Source organism: Canis lupus, chromosome 6, assembly GCF_003254725.2.
Source record: "Canis lupus dingo isolate Sandy chromosome 6, ASM325472v2, whole genome shotgun sequence".
Taxonomy (NCBI): Eukaryota; Metazoa; Chordata; class Mammalia; order Carnivora; family Canidae; genus Canis; species Canis lupus.
The window spans coordinates 17,577,211-17,600,687 of record NC_064248.1 but is presented as its reverse complement, the minus strand read 5'-3'; the positions used below and the strand labels follow the sequence as shown (position 1 = coordinate 17,600,687).

Below are 23,477 nucleotides of genomic sequence, written 5' to 3'. Positions count from 1 at the left end.
AGACACTGCCCCTCTTTGTCTGTTCAATGGTTGGCCCAGGTGGCCTGGAGTTCACACTTCGCCTGAGGAGCTGGAGATCCCGAGGGGGTGGGGAGGGAGTGGGTACCAGGCTTCCCACTCACCCCCAGCATATGTCTCAGCCCTTTTGAAGCCTAAAAATTTCTACTTCTGAAGCTCCATCTTATACTGGCTAGAGACTCTAAAGTTCTAAAAACAGGACTGCAGAAAAACAAAACAGGAACCCTGCTCCGAGGGTACTGGAGAACAGCAGGTGAGCAAAGAGATTTTTGAGATGGTGAGCAGAATCCAGGTGGGAAGGCCACAGGCCACCTGGGAGCCCTGGCTCTACCTTGGGAATGGTAAACAAAGGTGAGGTGGCTCAAGTGACCAAACACTCCCAAGAAGAACTTCATGAGGCAAGTCCAAAGGGGCTATGAAGCACCTTAGCTCCTGGCCATCAGCACAGCCAAGGCCCTAACATACAACTAAAGGCTTTTATTGGGAAAGGAAAATGGACTGAAAGGTGGCCCCCAAAATCCTCAATGCCTGAGACAGCTGGGGCCTCCTCCAGAGTCAAGGAAAGAAGGGACCACCAAACTGGGCCCTCAGCAGACTCAGGTGTAGAGGTCAAAGTCAATGCGTTTGGAGTTGTAGAACTGTCCACCGGGAGGGTCCAGCTTCCGGCAATAAACACCATCTGCGAAGTAGCCTTCGTTCACCCAGGTCTGCAGGAAAGGAAAGCAGAGCTGGGGAAAGACTCATGGGAGAAGGGAAGGGGGGTAGTGGTAGAAGCAGGAAGGGGCTTACCTGCATCTGGGTGCTGGTGAAGGGCCCATACAGCTCAGCATCCCCTGTGTTCTCCCACTTATATTCCCACATCACGTCCACCAGACCATCATCTCCTTTCAATTCTGCTTCTAAAACAACAGGCAAAGCCATCTGGCCCTCAAGTGCCCTACCTCCTGCCCCAACACCCCTCCTCTGCCTTCTGATCTTACCTCCCCTCTGTGTGGGGGTTGGGGTCTCCAGCTCCCCCTCTGCCACTTCCTCAGCAAACATGTCCAGAGAGGGTGGGGGTGTGGGGTCAGGGGGTCCCTGAGTCCGGGACCCCAACCCCTTCAGCCGCATGGCTAACCGTTCCCTTGTCTCCTGATATACACCGAGGTTGCCCCGGGCCACCATCTGGTCAGCCAACCCAGAGAGCCGATCCAAGCGCTGAGGGGAACTAGGCCGCCCAGCCCCCTTGCTGCCCCCTTTGCCACCTCCTCCTCCTCGGGCCCCCAGACGCCTCAGTGCCCCGGCCACTGTCTCTCTGGGTAACAGCAGCTCCAGAAGGCCCTCCAGGAGGGCTTGGGCACTCATTGGTGTCTGGCCCAGGCTGTCTTCTTCCTCTGAGTCTGAAGGTGGGCGCTGATCAGGTGGCCGCTCCTTGATCTTCACCTGTGATATGAAAACGGGGTGGGGGGGGGGGTCGGTTATCTCTTACAAACCGTGAGCAGGGCACAAGCCCAGCACTTGCTGCCTCCAGGTCCCCAGCCAAAGTCAACCCCTGGGCCACACCCAGTCAATGTTGTCCAGCCAGCTATCTCGGATCTGAGCATCCCGGTTCAGAAAGTAATTGCCATCAGCATCAAAGTGGCCTTCCTCCATCTCTTCCTGCAGGTTGAAAGGTGTGATCCGCACACCTCCCTCACTGGGGAGTGTGGCTGCTTCCTGACCTGCACCAAAGACACAGGTGGCCCAGGCTGAGCAAGCAAAAACAGACAAGAGCCTTCTCCACCCCATATCCCGTGAAACCCCATCTGTTCCTCCAGCAGCAACAATTCTTGGGTTTAGCTCACCTTCCACATCCTCTGAGGCCAGGATGTCGTATTTGCTGGACCCCTCATCATCATCATCCTCCTCATCACTGTCCAAAGAGTGTTTGCCTTTGAAGCGGCTCCCAGGACCCCCTGCCCCAGCCACAGGATCCACCAGCTGTGAGGAGCCAGCAAGTTGAGAGATGCAGGTTTGCGGCTATTCCTCAAAGTACTCTAGGAAGGTTTTTCTTCAAAGCTTTCTCAGACTGAAAATTCTCCAAACCCATTTCCCAGAGAACATGGAAAAAGCGAGACCTTTCACCGCTTTATCCCCACCAGCTTTCTTTCTCTTCTAGCCTCCAGTTCCTTCTCCCTGCCCTCACTCCTCCCCAGAATACAGGAGTCTGGCCACCTCACCTTCTTCTTGGGGACACTGATTTCATCCTCATCATCCTCATCTCCTACGCCTTGGAAGGTCACTTTCCTCTTTGGCATGCCTGCACAGAGGGGCCTTCGCCAAGCTGAGCGAGGGAAAGGGTGCAGATTAAGGGAACTGGGCGAGGCTACTCACCGCCGAAGGGCCGCCAGCACAACAAATAATCACCTGGTACGCACTAGATCCAGCTTGGGAAGAGAGGGTGCAGAGTCAGGGGCCGAAAGGGAAGTCGGCCGCCAGGAGGCCCCGGGGACTTGGTTTGGTCCAAAAGAGTTGCTGGTGCGGGGCCGGAGAGGCGGACGCGCGGAGGGGCTTCCCACGGGCAACCCCCACCCTTGACGAAAGGAGACAGACCCCCCACACATGCCCCCCCATTCCTGGCCCCCGCAGTCCTGGGTGCGACGAGGCTCTGAGGGCTGACACCGGCTCCTACACCCCCAGCTCCCTCAGAGCCCGCGGGGCCCGGGCGGACCCAGGACCTGGCGTCCTGGCCGACCCCCTCTTCCCCGCGCCGAACTCCCGGCTCCGAGGGGTGACCCCCAACTGTCCCGGGCTAAGTGTACAAATCAGAGGGGCGGCAGAACCGCGAGGATTCCAGGACCCCACCGGCGCGCGCTCACCTAAAGATCGACGGGAGGCCGGCGGGGAAGGAAAAAGAGAGCTGCTTTCCCCACGGCTACGTCCGGGGCAGCGGCCGCCATCACCCGGAAGGGAACTGCGGAAGGCGCTGGAGAAGGCCGGAAGTGGCTTCACTCGGGGTAGGGGACTAAGTGGAGAAGCGGGCGGAAGTACACAGTGAGCGGGAAACACCTCCCCGCCCAACCCAGAGTGACGTGATCAGTGTGGGGCGACAATGGCGAGAACAGGGGACGTACGAACGCCTAGGCCCCGATCAGACGAGAGAGATGGCCGGATGCGGTTTCGATTCCCTCCGACAGCAGTCAGAGGCTCTGGGGAGAAAGCAGAGCGCACTCTACTTAAAGGGGCGCCCAGGACCATGATGGAGGAGCAAAGTGGGACAATGGCCCGTTTCCCTTTCCATAGTTGAATCACTTTCCCCAGGGTTGCCCAAGGGCTTTGCGCCCCTCACCAGAATCTTCTTGGAAACCCTTCCTTTCCACTCAGCGTCCAGTCCAGTCCACTCCTACCCCGAGGTGCGGCCCTGCTCTTTTCCCCGAGGCAAGACCCGGTTCTGATGGCCAGCCTGGAGGCCCGGGGTGGTTCCGGGGCACTTGCCGAACACAGGTCTCTTTAGGACCCGGGGGAAGTCATTTACCCGACACCTATCCCCTGGGGAGTTCCTGGTTTGAGAGGTGGGAAGAGCCGTCTCGGAAAGGTGACGGTGGTACCTGTGTCCAGTACCCAGGCCGAAGTTTCTTGTGCCCTGATTTCAGGTAGGCCTGGAAAAGGGCAACAGTGCGTCTCTCCAACTACAGGCGCAAGCAAATAGGGGTCCAGGCCAGCGGCCCCTGCCCAGGGTCTGTAAACTAGCCCAAAGGGGAGAACTGTAGGTGGGAGGTGTCGGCCCCAGTGCTGGGGGGGGGGGGGGGAGCAAGACCTGTACTCTTGAGGACACTCTTAAATCCCACTAGGCTAGGACCAGCTCTCTCTCCTGCCCCCAAGGTCTACTCCCAGATTGGACTACCATGAAACTGCACCAGAAATCCGTACTCAATTTCTTCCGTGGATACAGAAAAGCTCCAGACCGCGAGGGCATCTTGCTGAAGAAAGGAGCCCGAAATATCAGCTATCAACGCCGCTGGTTCATCCTCCGGGGAAACCTCCTCTTCTACCTGGAGAACCAGGCGGACCACACACCCCTGGGCCTCATTCTCTTGGAAAACTGTCGGGTGGAGCCACGCCTTGGGGCCACAGAACCCTATGCCTTTACCATACTGACCCCTAGGGTTGAGGGAACAGCTGGGCGTGCCTACAAATTGGCAGCAGAAAACCAGGAAGAGCTGGGAGCCTGGCTGTGGGCACTAGCTGGGGCGAGCTGGAGGCGGCTGGTGGCGCTACTACCCCCCCTGGAGGCCCAGTACCGGGAGCTGTGCCAGGCAGCTGGCCAAGAGCCCAGCTCACCCCCAGAGGACTGTGGCTTTCTTGCCACCCTCGGTATCCCCTCCAGCTTCCAGGAATTGCATGAGCACTTTGGAAAGGAGATCCGGGTGCTGCAGGTGGTGCGTAGAGGGCCCCAGGCTAACAATGGGGGCAGCAGATCCCAGGCAAAAGAGGAACAGGAGCTCAGCAGCTGATGAGTGACTGAAAGGTGGACCAAAGGCCAAGAGGTACCCACGTGCCAAGACCAGCCCACAGCTTCGGTAGATGCCTGGATCCTGGCCTGCTCCACTGTTTCCCACCCCCTGCCCAGTCCTTATTCTAACCCCCTCTATCAAATAACAAAGCAGGAGACGGGCCCAGGTACAACAGCAGGTTCTTTTCTGATTCCTCAAAGCGCTGCATAGGATAGGAGCAGAGATAGAAGAGAATGTAAACATTGGGTTCCACCCCCTGGAGCTCAAGGGAAGACCCCTTCCCCAGATAGGGGCTGGAGGGAAACAATGTAAAAGGTGGGGACCCTGGTGAGACAAAGCAGGAGAGGCCTGAGAATACACAGGAAGGTGGTGAAGAAGAAAGAGAGCAAGGAGGATGGTTGGGGGGGGGGGGCATTTCCTGTTCCAAGGCATGTCCCCTTAAATAAATGAGTGCAAGAACATTGTAGAAGGAGAACTAAAGGACAGAAGATAGAGCGAACACCCCCACCCTGGACCCACCAGGTCCTCTGTACATAATTACAACGCAGAGATGTCCGAAAGTAGAGCGAGGAGAGCTTTGGCCCCCAGGCAGGAAGAGGGGGAGATGGGCAGGGCTGCAGGGAAAAAGGAACCCGGCTCCACTCACGGATAAAGGGGAGCAACTGGAGTGTAAGAATCTGAAAACTGCTGATTCCCATCGCCAAGTCACCCCTGAGGTGACTAAAGGCCAATCAGGACTGCACCTGGGAAGGACCCCAGAGGGAATTGGGGCAGGAGTGACAGAGACCCCAGCTGGACCTAACTGGAGGTGAGGGGCTCCAGACTTATTCGAGGCTGTCCCAAGGAGAGGCGGCTGCCCAGTGCGCTCCCACTGTCCCAGCTGTGTAGGGACCAGTGGCTGGCAAAGGAGATGGGGAGCCAACTGCTTTCCCCAGAGAGAGTGACCACTGGCCCAGGAGGCTTGGGGCAGCACCCCAGGCCAGGCCTGCTCTGGACTGAGGAAAAAAGAGGGAGGTCATGCAGTCCAGCCCCAAAACAGAGGTCAGAAGTAAGCATCCTGCCGGGCCTCAGATGCCGAGGACCTGTCCCCACCATCCTGGGGGGTGGGGGGCCCATCTGCCTTTCGACGCAGTGAGAGCTTCCTGCCCTGGGCCTTCTTTTCCTGCTTCTGCCGCTCCTTCTCCTGCTTCTGTTGCTCCTTCTCCTGCTCTTTTTCCCACTTCTGCCGCTCCTTCTCTTGCTTTTCCCGTTCTTTCTCCTGTTTCTGCCGCTCCTTCTCACGTTCCTTTTCCTGTTTCTGCCGCTCTTTCTCTTGCCTTCGAGTCTCCTTGCTGGGAGCCAGTGGGGTGCTATTGCCAGTAGGCGAAGGAAGGGATGGATGTAGTCCCTCAGCAGTGACCACGGGCCCTGGAGTGGGCCCAGCACTAGCCCTGCGGGCAGGAGGAGGTGGAGAGGGGACCCCCCCCGTAGCCCGGGAACCTCGGCTCTTGAGGCCAGGGAGGCTAAGAAGGCTGGACGAGGGGCCCAGAGGTGGCTGCTGCCGCCGACGCTCCTCATGGATGGCCCGGGAGCCATGTAGTCGCCGAGAGGGCCGATACTGCAGCTCCCCCCGGGTTTCCCGCCACTTCTTAAGCTGGGTTGTGTTCTCTCGCTCAATCAGGGCTTCTGTCACTGGGAGGTTGGTGACCTAGACAGAGAAGAAATGGGTAGCAGGACGAAGGGGATGGGATGAAGCAGGTGTGGATGTGCTCAGGCCACAGCCTACCTCATGCACCAGGAAGTCCTCCTGCATGCACTGCTGGGGCAGGTTGCGCAGCTGCTCCATGGTCTCATACATGCCCTGGCAGGAGCGGAGCTTCTCCACCGAGCCCAGCGTGTGCCGCAGCAGCACCAGGGCCACCCGGAAGATGATCTTGACGCCTGCAAGGGCAGAGAAAAGACAGCGTGGGTGACCAGGGATGGGACTTCAACTTGCCCCAATTCAAAGGGACTCATAGGCTCTATCCCTGTCCTACTGCCATCCTCATAGATGAGGAAACTGAGGCCCCATGAAGGAAAATGAGCTGACATGGGTTTCAAGTTCCTGGGAGGGAGAGTAGGCTCCAGGCTGATGGCAGAGCCAAGGCTAGGCCCCAATCTCTCCAGCCCCCAGACTGCTTACAGGAAAGCCTAGGCTCCAGAAATACCTTTTGGCAGCCACTGAAACCCCAGGCCCCTCATGGCCTGAATGGCTACAGAAGTACCTTCACAGAAGAACATATCCCAGACACGCAGTACTGATGCCCAGGGCAGGGTGCGGGCGAAGATGCACATGAACCATTCTGTCATGTAGAGCACGGGGTCAATGCGCTGTCGCCGCAGGTGCCGATGTGCCAGCGGGGAGGCCCGGCGCAACAGAGCAAAAAAGATTTCTCCATCCAGCTGAATGGCCTCCTGGAAGTGGGATAAGCCTTGAGAAGAGGCCTACTGGAGCCCCCTTGGGGTAGAACTGTCCCAAGTAGGGGATCCTCACCTCAGTGGGAGAGGCCCAGAGCAGAGGGACAAAAGGGCAGCAGGTGGGGCAGGACAGGGACCTCCCTGCAGCCTTGGGCACACCCGGCCTTCAGACACTCACCAGCCCTGCACTGTAGTAACCAGGGAGGTACTTGTCACAGATCTGCACCAGGCACCAAAAAGCTTGCTGGGAAGGGCAAAAACAAGGAGGGAAGGATGGGACCTGAGACAGGGAGTAGAGAGCCCCCCATCACTGCTGTACACCAAGGTCCTCCCAGGCCCTCCCCAACAAGGCCCAGGGTGTACTGACCTCAGCAGGCATGTGCATGAGCAGCACTGCAGCCACTGGGGCCTGGGCCTGGCAATAGCCCTCATCAGGCCGGTAGATGGTATAGGCCTTTAGGATCCGATACAGGTCCTGTTGCCTGTGGGTTGGGGGAAGACCATGAGGGCAGTCACAGGAGCTGGAGCCTCTCTGCCCCAAACTAGGCCTACTCCCCTCAACCAGCCCCATTCCAGACCCCTCCTAGATCCAGTTCCAGATTAACCCCAGAGCTTCACCACCACATACCTCCATTGACCTTCCTGGCGCTATCCATCAAGGTGAAGCCAAAGATTCAGACCATAATGAAAGCATTCCAGGCTCCAGCCTTCCACCCTTGCCTGCACACCCCACGTGCTCCCTACTCATTCTCCCACAGAGGCTGTGCTCTCTCCATCTGCTAATATCCCATAGACCTTCAAGGTCACCTTCTTCAGGAAGCTTTCACCACCCACAGCATCAGCCCTCCTAGAGCACTGTCTGAATGCTTTTATCACCCCAGAGCAGGGGCTCTCCCAGGGCAGGGCCCACCTCATCTGCCCCACTGGATGGCATCAGGTTCCTGCCACCATGTCCAGTGGGCCCTGGTTCTTGGTGAAGGCTTGGGAAGCCTGCTGTGCCTCAGACCTTTCTCTTGTCTCTGCATGCAAAAGAAGAAAATCTCTGCCCTAGACCTGCTCCTGTTTCTTGAGAATGCCCCATCACTGTTTTTGGGAATTGCATTCACTCAGCTACACATTGGAAAAGAGGGCCCCTCGTCACTCCCCATGGCTATTTACCAAGTCTTCTCAACACTACCTCTTGAATTTCATTCATGCCTGTTCCTTCTGTCTCCACAGCCATTCCATAGCTCAGACCTTCATTTCTTCCCCAGAAAAAATTTAAAAATGACCTCTATTCCAAAATTCAGTCACTGAAGTATGATCTTTATTTGTGCTTTATTTGCATACCTCTCACCTATTTTCCCTCAATATTTTTTTCTCCATCCATGAAATGACAGGTTTGATGCACTAGTTATTTTACCTAATACCTATTAAAATAAACACATAACTCCCCCAAGCTTCCATGCTACCTTCACCCACCTACTTGCATGTGTCCCTGCTTTCTCCCCTGTTGCTGTGGGTAAACTATTTGTGGTCTTGGCCAAACACAGCCTTTCCATTGTGGAAAGGCTGCACTGCACCCCATCCACTCTCACTAAACAGACCATCCCTCCAGCACACCTCCCATCTCTCCTACATCATCAGTTTTTCTCTTCCTACTAGATCATTCTCATTGGCATACCAACATCTGTTATTTCTTCTTGCTTTAAAAAAAATGTCTCTTGGCCACCCCCCATTTCGCCTCCAAACCCCATACCACTTCTCTCCTTACCTACTCAGCGAAACATCAGAGTACAGACTCGCCGTCAATCTCTTTCTTCCCATCCTCCAATGAGGCTTTAACCTACTGCCCCATGCAAAACTGCTCTTATCAAGGTCACCAATGGCCTCCACTAAGCTGAGTCCCAAGGTCAGCCTGCAGACTTGACTCTACTTGACCAATCAGCAGTATTTCATACAGCTGATCCTGAAACCCCTCGTTTGCTTCCAGAAATCTGGTTTTCCTTCTACCTCTCTGCTGCTAGTCTCTCTTGATGGCTTGTTCTCATCTTCCCATGCTTGAAATGTTGGAGCTGCAGGGCTCAATCTTTGAGCTTCCTTTTGTATCTACATTTGCCACCCTGATGATCTCATCCAGTCTCATGGGTGTATTTAATCCCATCTAGAGACTGACAACTCTCAATTTCCAGCTTACATCCACTTTAAATTTCTCCCCAAATTCCAGACTTGTACATATAGTACATCCAACTTACTAGACATCTCCATCTGGATGTCCAATTAGCATTTCAAACCTCACATTCCAAACTGAGCTCCTGATGTACCCGTCTAACCTCATTTTCCCCATCCGCATCAGTATATAACAATTCCATTCTTCGTTTCTCAGGCCTAAAATCTTCAGGGTCAGCCTTAATTGCATGTTCACTCACTCTTCCTCTCTCACACACATACTCCACATCAAATTTGTGGACAAATCGTTTGGGTCTACCTTCAAAATAGATCCAGAACCCAACCACCTCTCCCTATAGTTCCACAGCTACCATTCTGGTCTATCTATCATTGTCTCTCTTCTGGATTATGGAAATGGTCTAATAGGTCTTTCTGCTTCTGTCCTTGTCTCCTTAGAGTCTATTCCCAGCACAGCAGCCAGAATGATCCTTTTAAAACACAAGTCAGATGATCACCTGTAACCCAAACTCCATTCACATTCCCTATTCCCCTTTCTTGCTTTAAAACCCGTTTCATACTTACCACCATTTCACATACAACATACTTTGCCTTATTTATTCATCCTCTATCCCCACTAAAATGTAATAAGCCCCATAAGGGCAGGAGTTTTGTCTCTTGTTAACTGCTGTCATCTGTGGCTTGAGTAGTGCCTGGCAGATAGCAGGTGTTGAAAAGTACTTGCTGAAAAGATGAACCAACTGATGAAAAAAGTCCACCTAAGAGCTACCTAATACTATCTTGCATATTACTAAGGACTTATCTATCTGTCTGTCTATCTTGGGTAAGCCCAGCATATAGAACAAAAGTATAAAGTGCCTTGGGGGGATCCCTGGGTGGTGCAGCGGTTTGGCGCCTGCCTTTGGCCCAGGGCGCGATCCTGGAGACCCGGGATCGAATCCCACGTCGGGCTCCCGGTGCATGGAGCCTGCTTCTCCCTCTGCCTGTGTCTCTGCCTCATTCTCTCTCTCTCTCTGTGACTATCACAAATAAATAAAAATTAATATAAAAAAAAAATAAAGTGACTTGGAACAGGTTTTAAGGGCCTTTGGTGATCTGGTTCTAAACTGCTTTTCCAGCCGCAGCTCTACCCAACCACACATCCCGGACACAGCTTAACCCCTAGCCAGGAAAAACCTGTCCCTTGCTTTGCTCCCATCTATTTTTCAAAACCCAGTTCAAATGTAACCTCAACAAGTCACTGTGCGCCCCCCCCAACAAGTCACTGTGCAGCCCAACCCCAAGTCAGAATCTCCCTCCCAAGATGCTTCCTTCAATATGGCTTGATACTCAATCCATTAAGGACCACTCTCCTAGAAGCCCTGGAAAGCAAGAACTGTATCCACCTGAAGCCTTCTACAAATGTTTGCTGACTGACCCATGTGGTCAGGCCATCTTACCCATGCCCCCCTCGAGCAGCAAACATCTCATGGAAAGGGAACTGGCGGTGCAGGTCCTTCTCAATCACATCCAGCCACTTAGGGTCCCCAGGAGCCCGTTCCAGCTCCTGCAGTGGAACAGCAGGGACTATCTCAGGATCTGGGGGGACTGATGATACCCTTCACACCATGTCACATCCCCATACCCTGGACACACCTCAAACTTGCCAGGGTTCTGCTCCAGGAGTTCCTTGCTATTGGACAGGTACTGCCAGGCCTTGGCTCTGAGGGAGGAGGGGATCCCCTTCCGGCAGCGCAGCTTCACCTAAGAGAGAGTGGCAGGCAGGGCAACAGCTTCAGGGGCTGGCATAGCCTCCAGGCTTTCCCCAGCAGTCCTCAGGCTTCTGGCACACCTCTTCCACATCCCATTGGCTTGACTCCACTGGACCTGGCTTGGCATTCTATCTTTAAAGCTAGTCCTCCTCCCAGGCCCAAGTACCACCTGCCCCAATGTCTGTCTAAAGAGCAAATACTAACATGCCTTCCCTGGAGCACATGAGCCCTCTCTGGCCCCCTCCCAATCTGTCCATTGCCCTGCCCACCACTCAAGCCTTCCAAACCTTCTGGAAACGCCGTGACAGCCACTTATCCCAGTTACTGAACATCTCCAGCCATTTGAGCTCCCGCTGCCGAGCCACATCCACAGGAATGGAGCTTTCTCTGCAGGATGAAGGGAGCATGGAAGGGGTCAGTAGCAGTAGTGTAAAACATGGATTGCCGGTGGAACTGAAGTCACCTCCCCAGTTTCTTGTTGTTGTTGTTGTTTTTTACCTCCCCAGTTTCAAATGAGATACTAGATAGAAAAGCATTTTGTGAGCTGCCAAATATCAGAACATTTGGCTGCTCAGCTGCCCAAGGGTCTAGCTTACCATACTGAAAGCACTTTTTTTTTTTTTTTAAGATTTTATTTATTTATTCATTAGAGACACAGGGGGCGGGGGGGGGGGCGGCGCAGAAACATAGGCAGAGGGAGAAGCAGGCCCCATGCAGGGAGCCCAATGTGGGACTCGATCCCAGGACCCTGGGATCACACTCCGAGCCAAAGGCAGACACTCAACTGCTGAGCCACCCAGGCGTCCCAAAAGGACTTCTCTTTGGAAGGAATCTCTGTATAGAGATCATGTTCTCATATTGGATCTCTATATGTGTTGGGTATGTTCAAATCCTGCACATACAAGTTTGGGGAGAGGGTACAAAATACATAAAAGCCACACTTTGTGGATCCCTGGGTGGCGCAGCGGTTTAGCACCTGCCTTTGGCCCGGGGCATGATCCTAGAGACCCGGGATTGAATCCCACGTCTGGCTCCCGGTGCATGGAGCCTGCTTCTCCCTCTGCCTATGTCTCTGTTTCTCTCTCTCTCTGTGTGACTATCATAAATAAATAAAAATTAAAAAAAAAAAGCCACACTTTGCATTAGACTGGGGCCCAATTCTAGCTTCACCACTTATTCATTGTGTGACCTTGGGCAAGTCACTGAATTCCTCTGGGCCTCAATTTCCTCATTTGTAAGATGGAGAAGTTATATGAGGTGACAAATAGCAAGTGCTCAGTAAGTAACAGCAATTATTATCCATAAAATAAAATACAGAACCAAAATATTTCTCGCCTCCTTAGAAGCAACTGAGTTTCCACCTATCAGACTCTTGAGATTTCCTGGGCCATCTGCAATTCCCTCTACCTCCTCCTCCCTGAAATCATCCTAGATTCCCAAGCAAATGAAGTTTTCCTTGCATTGTCTGCCCATTGTTCTGTCACAGCTTCACATTCAAGATGCCCATAAGGCTTGAAATAGTTATCTGTAGGAGCCAGTAAGAGGAGGTGAGTGAACGGAAGAAAGAACTTGAGTTTCCAGACAGACCTGAGTTCAAAACCCAGTTCCATCCATTAGAAGTTGGGGAATTGGAACACCTGGGTGGCTCAGTGGTTGAGCATCTATCTGCCTTTGGCTCAGGTCGTGATCCCGGGGTCCCAGAATCAGGTCCCACAATAGGCTCCCCGCAAAGCAGGGAGCCTGCTTCTCCCTCTGCCTCTGCCACTCTCTGTCTCTCATGAGCAAATAAATAAAATCTTAAAAGTTGGGGAATCTGGGAATCCCTGGGTGGCTCAGCGGTTTAGCGCCTGCCTTCCGCCGAGGGCGTGATCCTGGAGTCTCGGGATCAAGTCCCACATCGGGCTCCCTGCATGGAGCCTGCTTCTCCCTCTGCCTGTGTCTCTGCCTCTCTCTGTGTGTCTTTCAATAAATAAATAAAATTAAAAAAAAAAAAAGTTGGGGAATCTTGGAAAGTGATAACCTGAGTCTCTTCCTCTTCTATAAAAAAGGGATGTCACCACCTACATCACAATGTTATGAGAGGACTACTGAGAAACTGTATATAAAGGACTGGTAAATGGAAGGGCTCATTAAATTTTAGTTTCGTCTCAGAAGCCCCTTAAACATCTCTCAATTTCTATCATAACTTCTAAACTCTAAGGATTAGGAAGAGTAAGATAGTATCTTTCCTGCCCTCAAGAAGGTCACAAGCTTGCAGGGGAGATAACTGCAATGTGGTGTGGGAAATGCAATGACAAAAATGTACAGAAGAGGCACTGACGGGAGTAGGGGCAGTGGATACATCGGGAAAGGCTTCCCAGAGGAGACATCTTCATAAACCATGAAGGACTGAGTAGAACATACCAAGACAAGGAGGAGGAGAAAGGCATTCCTGGCAGGTGGGAAAGCCTGAGTATGAAGGGAGAAAGACTACAACCAGTTCAACAGGACCACAGGGGATGCCTGGGTGGCTCAGCGGTTGAGCACCTGCCTTTGGCCCAGGACATGATCCTGGAGCCCTGGGATCGAGTCCCACATTGGGCTCCCTACATGGGGTCTGCTTCTCTCTGTGTCTCTCATGAATAAATAAATAAAATCTAAAAAAAAAAAAAAAAAAAAAAAAAGGACCACAGTACTAAGTGCATGGCAAGGTGGCAAGGACTGGCAAGAGAGAAGACCAGAAAGCCTGACAGAGCCAGATAATAAGGAACCTGTCTGCAGAATAAAGCACTTGAAGGGCGCCTGGGTGGTTCAGTGGTTGAGCGTCTGCCTTTGGCTCAGGTCGTATCCGGGGGTCCTGGGATCGAGTTCCGCAACAGGCTCCCTCCCCTTGGGGAACTTGCTTCTCCCTCTGCCTATGTCTCTGCCTCTCTGTTTGTCTCTCATGAGCAAATAAATAAAATCTTAAAAAAAAAAAAAAAGTTCTTGGGATTTTATCCTGTGACCAGTGGGGAGCCATTACAAGCTTTTAAGGTAACATGTGCCCCACTCAGCCTTGCCTCATAAGTATATTCCTCCAGCACAGAAGATAGATTTTAGAGGGACAAAATTACAAAGCACAAAAATAGCAACCAGCACAGTGCCTGGCACACACGAGGGGCACACTAAGATCCAATTCAATCCAAGTTCCTTAGGGCAGCATGGTTTTGAGGATAAAGTCAGTCAGTCACACAGATCCAGATGTGAGTGGGGCAATTCACTCAACTGCTTTAATCCTGTTTCTTCACCTATAAATTGTGTACAACAGTGCATCCCCTGTGCATGGGAAAACACCACGGTCAAACTTCAGTTGCCGGGATCCCTGGGTGGCGCAGTGGTTTGGCGCCTGCCTTTGGCCCAGGGCGCGATCCTGGAGACCCGGGATCGAATCCCACATCGGGCTTCCGATGCATGGAGCCTGCTTCTCTCTCTGTCTGTGTCTCTGCCCCTCTCTCTCTCTCTCTGTGACTATCATGAATAAATAAATAAAATCTTAAAAAAAAAAAAAAAAAAAAACTTCAGTTGCCTTCCTAGGACCATGAATTTTGGTGTTCAATCAAAGGTTTTCTGTTTTTTGGATTATAAAAAAATGCTTTGAATATCCTCCCAATTGTTTTCCTCCAACCCCAGACAGGTACCCCCCACCCCAATGCGCACATACACAACTAAATCCTATTCATTCTTCAGCATTTGGACCTTCAGCAGACTCCTGAGTGGGCAAAAGATCCCTTTCCTAGGTGCTCACAAAATCCTGTGATGATCTCTAGGCTAAACCTAACATATATTGAAGCCAACTGTTTAAGTATCTGTTTCTCCTCTAGATGTTAAGCACCTTGAAACAACTATTTTATCCCTAGTACCCAGCACGGGTCTGGCACCTGGGTGCTCAGGTGATGCTGTAGGTTGAACTGACCAGCAGGTTAAATAGAGTACAGAAACAATGGACAGGATCCGGAGAGAGGGAAGGAACAAGTCAGAGGCAATCACACTCCCACATCAGGAGTGACTCAGGCCCCTGGAGGGAACTAGGAAAGAGTAAGCCAGGCTAGGGAGATGAGGAAATGGGGAAGAGGCCTCCCCTAACCCTTTTCCTTTAGTAAAAATACAAGACTGCCCTTCTCTGTTTTGCAGAGGAGTCTTGCCTTCAGGGTCTCCCCTCCATCAACCAGACTTCCCCATCTCACCAACCCATCAGAGCTAGGACTATGGGGGAGGGGAGATGCCTGCATCCCTCCCAGACTCCTCCCTCAGGGACTACCAGAACCCCTGCCCAACCAACCCTCCAGAATATCTGGCCCATAGCTGGAGTTTCACATCAAGGACCTGGGACAATCTTAGGTATCACGTCATTCAACCTTTCACTTTATAGAGAAGGAAACTGAGGCACGGAAATAGGGAAGACACTAGGTCAAAGGCACACAACACACTAAAAGCAAAGCTCAAACTCAGAACTCCTGACACCTGGCCTGAAACTCTAACATCCAAGTGCCACCAAAACCTCACGATGCTCTAGGCATGAAAGGGATCACCAAGTACCTCACTCCTGCTGGAGACACTCTCCTGGAGCCTCAGAGCAGTCTGGGCTGCCAGAGTCTGGGCAAGGTGTATCATTTCCTCCTCCCCAACCTCTGCTTCCCTGAAGCAGTCCCCACTGGGTGCCCACTGGGTACTCACAGACTGCCCGAATACTGGCTGCCCCCAAGGAAGCCATACTTGTCCGTCTTGCGCAGGGCCAGCCCATTTATCTCCGAGTCTGAGCCCATGGAGCTCACATCATCTGCCAAGGACTCCAAGGTCCCAGACATGAGGCTTACGGAGTCCAAGTAGCTCAGAGTGTCCGGGGCCTGCCCTCGAGGCCCAGAGATGCCAGGTCCCAGGCTGGACGTGGAGCCTAGGTCCTGAGAGTTTTCAGCGGGCTCCGGAGCTGGGGTGACTGTCACAACAGCTACCATAGCCTCACATGTCCCTGAAGGGCCTGGAGCAGGCCCTGAAGGGTCCTCTGGAGCCTGTGTAGTTGATGCTGATGTTGCTGGGGCAGCTCCATGTCCACTTGTCACCTGTCCCGCGGTCACTGCTGCAACCCGCGCAGTCACTCCTGAGGCAACTGTGGTTCCCGGCTTGGGGGCAAGCGGGGGTTTGGCAGTCAGAGCCCCAGGAGCCGTTCTGGAAGGGGTCCTGGTGGGGGTCGCGGTGGGAGTACCTGGCCCATGGGCGGGTGAGGTTCTAGCCTCCTCTGTCTTCGGAGAATCTGCCCCCGGGCCCGAAGCCACGGACATCTCGGCTCCTGCCACTGCCGCGGACACCAGGGGTTCTGAGCCAGCGGAGACCTGCGTCCTCGCGGCTTCGGGTGAGGCCTCCAGAGTCAGCACCACCACTGTGCTGCTCGTGACGGTCGGGGCCGGGGCCGGGGCCGGGGCCGAGGTCTGGGTGGGCCCCGGTACCCAGGCGGGCCGCGCCTCCCCGGGGGCCACCAGGGTGACTGGGGCCGAAGTGGCCGTGGTCACTGGCGGGCCCGGAGCCACCACCACGACGGGTCCGGCCCGGGAGCCGCGGGGTGGCGGCGAGGGGGCCGCGGGGGCGCCATGACGGCGCGGCGGGGCCACCAGGGGCGCCGGGCCGGTCTCCATGGCCGCGGGCCTCCCCTCACATCCCCCCGCCGGGGCGGCCGCAGAAGGCGCCGCCCCTCAGGCCGCTCCGCGCCGCCCGCCAAGGAAGGGGAGCAGGCTAAGGGCGCGGCCCGGCGCACGTCCGGGACGGGGGCGGCGCGCGGGCCGCCGCCGCCGGGCGCGCGGAGGCGTGGCAGGGGTCCCGGGGCGCCAGGCGCGGGGGTCCCGCTCCCGCCCTCTTACCCCTAGCGCTCTCGCCGCCGCCCCCTCCCTCCTGCTTCAGGCTAGCGGCCGACCTCGCGCATGCGCACATGCCCAGTGCCGGCTAAGCGGCCAGCGTTTCAGCGTTTCACGCCTGCGCGCGGGCAGTCCCATCGCGCTCCTTTTTTTTCCTCCCGCCTCGTCAGAGTGTTTGGACGAATAATAGGACAGAGGGAACTGGGTCTCTGCCAATCGTTGGAAGGGTGGGTGGGGTTGGGGGTGGGAAGGGGCTGGGTAATTTGGAAAGAGGAAATGGAAAAGGCGGAGGGCTCTAAGACCAATGAGAGGGTGAGCGAAGGCAGGCGGAGGTGGGACGAAGGAGAGAACTAATAGAAAAGCGGGAAGCTGAACCTCCCAGCCACTAAAAATGGCTGGAGAGTGAATGACCACGGAAGGAGGAGGGTGCTGCGCAAGAAGAGGCGAGCCTGGCCAAAGGGAACAGTAAAAAGGGAACCAATGAACAGGGGGAGTGGGCGGAGGTCAAGTTGACAGACAGGGGTGTCTCTTAGGACGGTGACGGACAGCATCCGCAGTCAATAGGAAGAGCTGAGGAATTCTTGAGGTCTCCCAAGAAAGTCAAGAAGGAATGACAGCTGGGGGAGGGGGGTGCGGGGGGGGGGGGCCAAATTTGCAATTAATTTGCATCGTCAGCCAATGAGAGTATTCCCTCACTTTGGCAACAGGAAAGTAAGATAGACGGATGTCTCGGCCAGTGGCAGCATCCAAAAGGGTAGGGGCGCTGCCAGCAGGCGGTGCCAGCTCAGGGATATCGGTGACAACCGGAGACAAGCGCAGGAGGGGGCGACAGTTGGGGACAGCGCCGAGAGGGGGCGGAGGCCAGAGACACTAGTGCAGCCCTTAGCCAATAAGAGCGCCGCGCTGCTCTGCTTGAGTCCTTTCTGGGCTGCCATTCTCTCTCTCCCTGTCCTCCCTCTCTCTCTTTTTAAGTAGGCTCCACAGCCACGGTGGGGCTTGAACTCACGACCCTGAAATGGAGAGCCGCATGCCCTCCCGACTAAGCCAGCCAAGCGCCCCCTGGGTTCCCATTCTCCATCCAGAGCCGCCTCACTCTGGTGGTCTGTGAGACCCCACCACAAATCCAGTGGCCTCTGATCAAGTACTCTCAGCCAGTCTGTCTTTAATTTTCATCTAGGCCAGCAACCAACCTCAACACTCAAAGCCTAGGCGACTATAACCAGAGCTCCCAATCCTCTAAGCAGCCCATCTCCCTGGATCCTCCATTTCCTATGGGAATCCCAAGCCCTAAGTCCCTCTTCTCAGCCCCCCATCTATCTCAGCTCCTCCCCAGAATCTAGGCTCTAATTCCTTGGACTTCATCCTCTGAGTGTGCCCCCCATTCTAAAAAAAAAAATTTTTTAAGATTTTATTTATTTACTTGAGAAAGAGGCACAGGCAAGAGGAGTGGCAGAGGGAGAGGGAGAAGCAGGCTCCCCGCAGAGCAGATAGCCTGTGGTGGGGCTCAATTCCAGAACCTTGGGATCATGACCTGAGCCAAAGGCAAAGCTTAACTGAGGCAGCCACCCAGACACTACCCCTCCCCCCAGTTCTGGTGGGTATGCTAGCACCCAAACCATGAATTCCCAGTAACATGAATTCCCATATCTTTGTTCTTACTGTTTTGGGGATGAAGGACCTGTTCCATCAACTCCTCTCCCATCACTGCCACACCTCTCTGTACTCATTTTTTTTTTTAAGATTTTATTTATTTATTCATGAGAGAATAAATAGCTCCCTGCATGGAGCCTGCTTCTCCCTCTGCCTGTGTCTCTGCCTCTTTCTCTCTCTCTCTCTGTGCCTCTCATGAATAAATAAATAAAATCTCAAAAAAAAAAACAAAAAAAAACAAAAAAAACAACCTCTGAGCCACCCAGGGATCCCTGTAGTCCTCATTTTCTGCTAAGAAACCAGACCTCCGTGGGATGCCTGGGTGGCTCAGCGATTGAGAGTCTGCTTTCCCCTCAGGGTGTGATCGCAGGATCCAGAATCGAGTCCCATACTGGGCCCCCTGCCGGGAAGCCTGCTTCTCCCTCTGCATATGTCTCTGCCTTTGTGTGTGTGTGTGTCTCATGAATAAATAAACAAATTTTAAAAAAAGAAAAGAAACCAGACCCCAGTCTCATGAGCCCCCAGGATACCATAGATCACAAACACAAAGCTCTGACTTTAGGAGTCCCTCCTCTCTCGGACCCCCATCCCTTTGAGCCTCAGAGTTAGAGGGCCCCAATTTTCCATACAGAGTCCACCATCCTAGAATTTCAGTCAGGCCAAACTCCCAATGTCCCGGATCCTCCTTGGTTTCTGAGTTCTTTTAGGCTATTTGCTCCCAGCTCAGACCCAGATCCTGTGTATTTCCATTCAGTGTCTGAGTTAGACATACAGCTCCTGATCTCCTTCTTATTTCCACGCTTTCCTTTTGACCCAAACTACCTGAGTACTTTCCCCCTTCCCCTCTTTGGGGTTTTCCTCCCCTCCCAGAACCAAGGAATAAATGGGCTCCTCCCTGAGCCTAGACCCCCCTGGTAACCGTATAAGGTGAGGCAGCTGTCATTGGAAGCAGGGAGAGGCTAGTGTAGGAGGCCAAGGGCAGCTGCTAAGTTTAGGGTGGCTCCTTCTCTCTTCTTAGAGACAACAGGTGGCTGGGCCTCAGTGCCCAGAAAAGAAAATGTCTTAGAGGCATTGGCATGAGGCTGGAGGAGGGAAAAAGGAGGAGGTACTTTCCTCAGGACATCAGGTCCTAGAGGGAGCAAAAGAAGGAGGAGGTGGGTGTCCTTGCCAATCTTGGCCTCCCAGGGCTTCCTCAGCCACTATTTCCCCAGGAGAGGGTACCTCAAAGTCACACAAGCAGCCGAGCTGGTTCTTGCCTAGAATGGGGAAAGGAGCACTAGCCATTCCAGCCACCCAGAAGGAAGTGACCAACTAGCATCTCTCCTGGTGTCTCTGACTCCCCTCCTCTGAATTCTAACTTTCACAATAGGATCCAATGAAATGATTATAGACTCACATTAGATTATGTTCTTCAGTTTCAAACTTTTCCAAGGCTCCCAAGTTCTTATCCCTCACCTCAGCCTGGCATGGAAGACCCTTCAATCTCTGGTTTCCAGCCTACACCCTCTGCTCTAGCCTTGTCACCATTCTAACAACTTGACCTTTCACTTCTCCAGGTCTTTGCTTATCTGTGCTCTCTGTTTAGCATGCCTGCCCTTCTACTTTCACCTAACTTCTCCTGGTCTTCATAAAATCATTCCCATATCCTCAGACAGGGCTGCTATGCCCTCTACTTCTGTGCTCCAGATCAGCTGTCCTTTTTTTTTTTTTTTTTTTCAGATCAGCTGTTATGGCATTTTCTTAGTTTATCCAGTCTCCACAGGTAGGCTGTAAGTCCACCAAGGCAGGGCACAAATATGAATTGTAATGATTATATTTCACTAAACTGTTTCCACATAGTGTTCATATCCACAAGTTCTGTGGGATGGGGAAAACAAGGCCCATGTTTGGTGCAGAAATTATTTAAAAATAAAAAATCTTTTTAAAAATACAAATAAGGGCAGCCCCAGTGGCGCAGCGGTTTAGTGCCGCCTGCAGCCCAGGGCGTGATCCTGGAGACCTGGGACCGAGTCCCACGTCAGGCTCTCTGTGTGGTGCCTGCTTCTCCCTCTGCCTGTGTCTCTGCCTCACTCTCTCTCTCTCTCTGTCTCTATGAATAAATAAAATAAAATCTTTAAAAAACATACAAATAAATAGAAACATAAAAATGTTAATTTCAAAATGAGGAATATTTTTTAAAGAAATAAATAATAAATAAATCTGGAGCCACCCCACTCAGGTTTATCTTTCTCCCAGTACTATGCATTAGTTTGGGTCCTCTCTGAACTCTGGCATATTGGAGCCCCCTTTTGGGAAAGTGAGCATCCTTTCCTGCCTGGGTCCTAGTGAGACACACATCCCAAGACCTAGTCGCTCCTCCCTCCCTGAGCTCCAGCTGCTGCCAGCCCTCCAAGAAAGGAGAGGCCCTGAGCCGGGCTATTTTGGTATCTGGGGTGGGCACCCACAGGGCTAAGGTTACCCTGGTATGTTGAGGGCTCCCTGGGGCAGGACTATATAACCCCAGAGGGACTGTCACAGGCTGACTCTGCTCCTTCCCAGCCAGAGCCACTGCCTTGCCCCCAGGAGACTGAAGCCATGGTGAGTGAGAATCCCCCAGCCCCTACCCAGATCCCTCAGACCTCAAGGCAGCCCCACTTTTTATAAGTAGCTGATTCCCAGTCCAGTAAGAGGAAACAGATGAATCCTCCCTTTCTTGTCATTGCTAATGGGGAGCATACAGAAAGATGGCCTAAGTGATCCAACCAAGGATAATCTGCCAAGACTCTCCATTCACAGGAGACCCACCTCTCTCAAAGCATGCTGCATACTTTCCTGTACTCCTTTCTAAAACCCTCTGGGCAGAGTCAGGCAAGGATTTCAACTCTCATTCTATACATGAGAAATTAGAGGTTCAGACAGGGTGAATGAGCAGATCAGGGTCACACAGCAGGTTTGGGACTCAGAGGAGACAAGCTCTGGTCACTGAAAAGGAGATTTGTTGAGGAGTCCCACATGCTGGGTAGGATGGAGGATAGGAATTTGGGGATGCAACCAAAACAAGTCCCCTCAGCAAAGAGGTCATAAGGAGAGGAAAACCTAGAACCAAAAGAGCTGCTTTTAAAAAAATGACTCAAAGAACCCTGAATCTAATCCATTGCCTCCAGAGAGATGTAGGGATTCACCCATGGACCACTTTGCCCATCCCTCACCCCCCCAGGCACCCAAAAAGGCCAAGAGAAGGGCAGTGGCAGAGGGCGGAAGCTCCAATGTCTTCTCCATGTTCGACCAGACTCAGATCCAGGAGTTCAAGGAGGTGAGTAAGGGGAGAAGGGAGACTGGAAACTGACCAAAGGCACCCCTTGCCACCTCTCCCTGGAATGTGCACCTGTTTAGGGGGAGGGGAAGGGTTTAGAATTCCTTGCTTCCCGTCCTGCTTGGCATGTAAGAGAACAGCTGGCAAGGGGCCAGAATCTGATCTGCCTGGGCTAGGGATGCTGAAGCCTGGCCACAGGGGAACTAATCCCTCCCTGCCCCTGCCTTCCACAGGCCTTCACGGTAATTGACCAGAACCGTGATGGCATTATCGACAAGGAAGATCTGCGGGACACCTTCGCAGCCATGGGTGAGCCCCTTCTCCTACCCATAGAGACTCAAGGCTGGAGAGTACTGGGAATTCAGGAGCCTTGGGTTTCAGCCCTGCCAGTTCCACCCCAAAACCTCAGTCCACCCAGAAGAAAAAATGGGTGGGATGATCTGAATTTATGGGAAGGATCAACCAACCCTTGGCGGAAAGATCCCACTCCAGCTTCCCCCACCCTACTCCAGGGCGCCTCAATGTGAAGAATGAGGAGCTAGATGCCATGATGAAGGAAGCCAGTGGTCCCATCAACTTCACCGTCTTCCTGACCATGTTTGGGGAGAAGCTTAAAGGTGAATGAAATGTCCTGGGTCTAAGCCCCCAGATGCCCCTACCCACACCTTTCAGGGACAGAACCTTCAGAAACCCTTCTGCTTCATGCGCCTTCTGACCTTCCAGGTGCGGACCCCGAGGATGTGATCACTGGAGCCTTCAAGGTCCTGGACCCTGAGGGGAAGGGCACCATCAAGAAGCAGTTGTAAGTGACCCTTTCCAGCTCAAACACAGAAAGCCTCCTTAAATTCTTACCAAAGCTTAGGTATAAAAGAGAGAATAAGGGAAAAATTAGGACTGTGGAAATGGGCAATAGGATTACACTATCACAGCACATATGAGAGGGGAAGAGCAAAACCGAGAAGGCCAGACTGGGAGACCAGTGAGGGATCTGGAATGACTTCGGTTTTCAAGTTGATACCAGGAATGGCAACCAGGATGAGGTGGGAGGGACTGGAAAGGAACCACGAAGCCCAATCTCAACTCCCCATATGTCACCTCTCCGCAGCCTGGAGGAGATGCTTACCACGCAGTGTGACCGCTTCTCCCCGGAGGAGGTGAGCAGGGGAGGGGCCGGGAGAAGCAGACGGAGGGGGGAGGGGAGCATACGGAGTCGGTAGGAGACGCCGCCCCTGAATCTTTCCGCAGATCAGGAACATGTGGGCAGCCTTCCCCCCCGACGTGGGAGGCAACGTGGACTACAAGAACATTTGCTACGTCATCACGCATGGCGACGCCAAGGACCAGGAGTAGGGGACCCTCTTAGGCTTCTGCGGGCCAACGCCTTCCTGCCAGTCCGACCCCCACCCCGACTCCTAATAAAACTAAACTGGTCTTTGTTTATTAGCCGCGGCGCTTTCAGTGCGTTTGTGGGAGAGGGACTCAGGTGGGAAGCTGGCCTGAAACACTGCCTGGCCCCAAGCCAGCGCCCAGCCGACGAGTAAATAGTGGCCCGGAGGCCTGGGGTCCGGGTGGGGCGGCTCCATCCGCTCCATCCGCTACATCCGCCACTTACTCCCGCTGGGAAAGTAAGACTCTGGTGGTTTCAGGGAAACTACTTGTTTTTTTAATATTTACCCATTTATTTATTTGAAAGAGAGCGCAGGCGCGAGCAAGGGGAGGGGCAGAGGGAGGAGAGGGAGAGAGAAAAATCTCCAGCAGACCCCCGCTGAGCAGGACCGGCCCCCCCACCCCCCCACTGGATTCTATACCCTGAGATCATGACCTGAGCCAA

The 23,477-nt window shown here is 53.5% G+C and overlaps 4 protein-coding genes across 9 annotated transcripts; 2 read left to right on the top strand and 2 right to left on the bottom strand.

Moving 5' to 3' along the window:
- Positions 1-480: 480 nt before the first annotated feature.
- On the bottom strand, positions 481-2,997 carry CD2BP2 (CD2 cytoplasmic tail binding protein 2). 6 transcript variants are annotated; one of them, XM_025415840.3, is made up of 8 exons: positions 2,856-2,975; positions 2,404-2,423; positions 2,217-2,320; positions 1,842-1,977; positions 1,561-1,718; positions 999-1,440; positions 808-917; positions 481-725 (listed from the first exon to the last, which is right to left on the bottom strand). In XM_025415840.3, exons 3-8 carry the CDS (start codon positions 2,292-2,294, stop codon positions 615-617), a joined length of 1,035 nt encoding a protein of 344 aa, XP_025271625.1. In that variant the 5' UTR covers positions 2,295-2,320; positions 2,404-2,423; positions 2,856-2,975; the 3' UTR covers positions 481-614. The 6 variants fall into 6 exon arrangements, with proteins under 6 accessions (XP_025271625.1, XP_035574294.1, XP_035574293.1 ...); XM_035718401.2 differs by having other exon boundaries at positions 1,842-1,909; XM_035718400.2 differs by lacking the exon at positions 2,404-2,423 and having other exon boundaries at positions 1,842-1,909; positions 2,856-2,997.
- LOC112640087 (sesquipedalian-1-like) lies at positions 2,699-4,902 on the top strand. Its single transcript, XM_025415842.3, has 2 exons — positions 2,699-2,993; positions 3,859-4,902. The coding sequence occupies exon 2, from the start codon at positions 3,882-3,884 to the stop codon at positions 4,488-4,490; it is 609 nt and encodes a 202-aa protein (XP_025271627.1). The 5' UTR covers positions 2,699-2,993; positions 3,859-3,881; the 3' UTR covers positions 4,491-4,902.
- Positions 4,653-16,549, bottom strand: TBC1D10B (TBC1 domain family member 10B). The gene is made up of 9 exons (XM_025415837.3): positions 15,536-16,549; positions 11,131-11,230; positions 10,728-10,835; positions 10,532-10,638; positions 7,294-7,408; positions 7,105-7,170; positions 6,734-6,923; positions 6,256-6,410; positions 4,653-6,177 (listed from the first exon to the last, which is right to left on the bottom strand). The coding sequence occupies exons 1-9, from the start codon at positions 16,486-16,488 to the stop codon at positions 5,533-5,535; spliced, it is 2,439 nt and encodes an 812-aa protein (XP_025271622.1). The 5' UTR covers positions 16,489-16,549; the 3' UTR covers positions 4,653-5,532.
- Positions 16,550-20,778: 4,229 nt separating this feature from the next.
- MYL11 (myosin light chain 11) lies at positions 20,779-23,089 on the top strand. Its single transcript, XM_025415843.2, has 7 exons — positions 20,779-20,931; positions 21,551-21,646; positions 21,880-21,955; positions 22,159-22,263; positions 22,370-22,448; positions 22,752-22,800; positions 22,892-23,089. The coding sequence occupies exons 1-7, from the start codon at positions 20,929-20,931 to the stop codon at positions 22,994-22,996; spliced, it is 513 nt and encodes a 170-aa protein (XP_025271628.1). The 5' UTR covers positions 20,779-20,928; the 3' UTR covers positions 22,997-23,089.
- Positions 23,090-23,477: the final 388 nt, after the last annotated feature.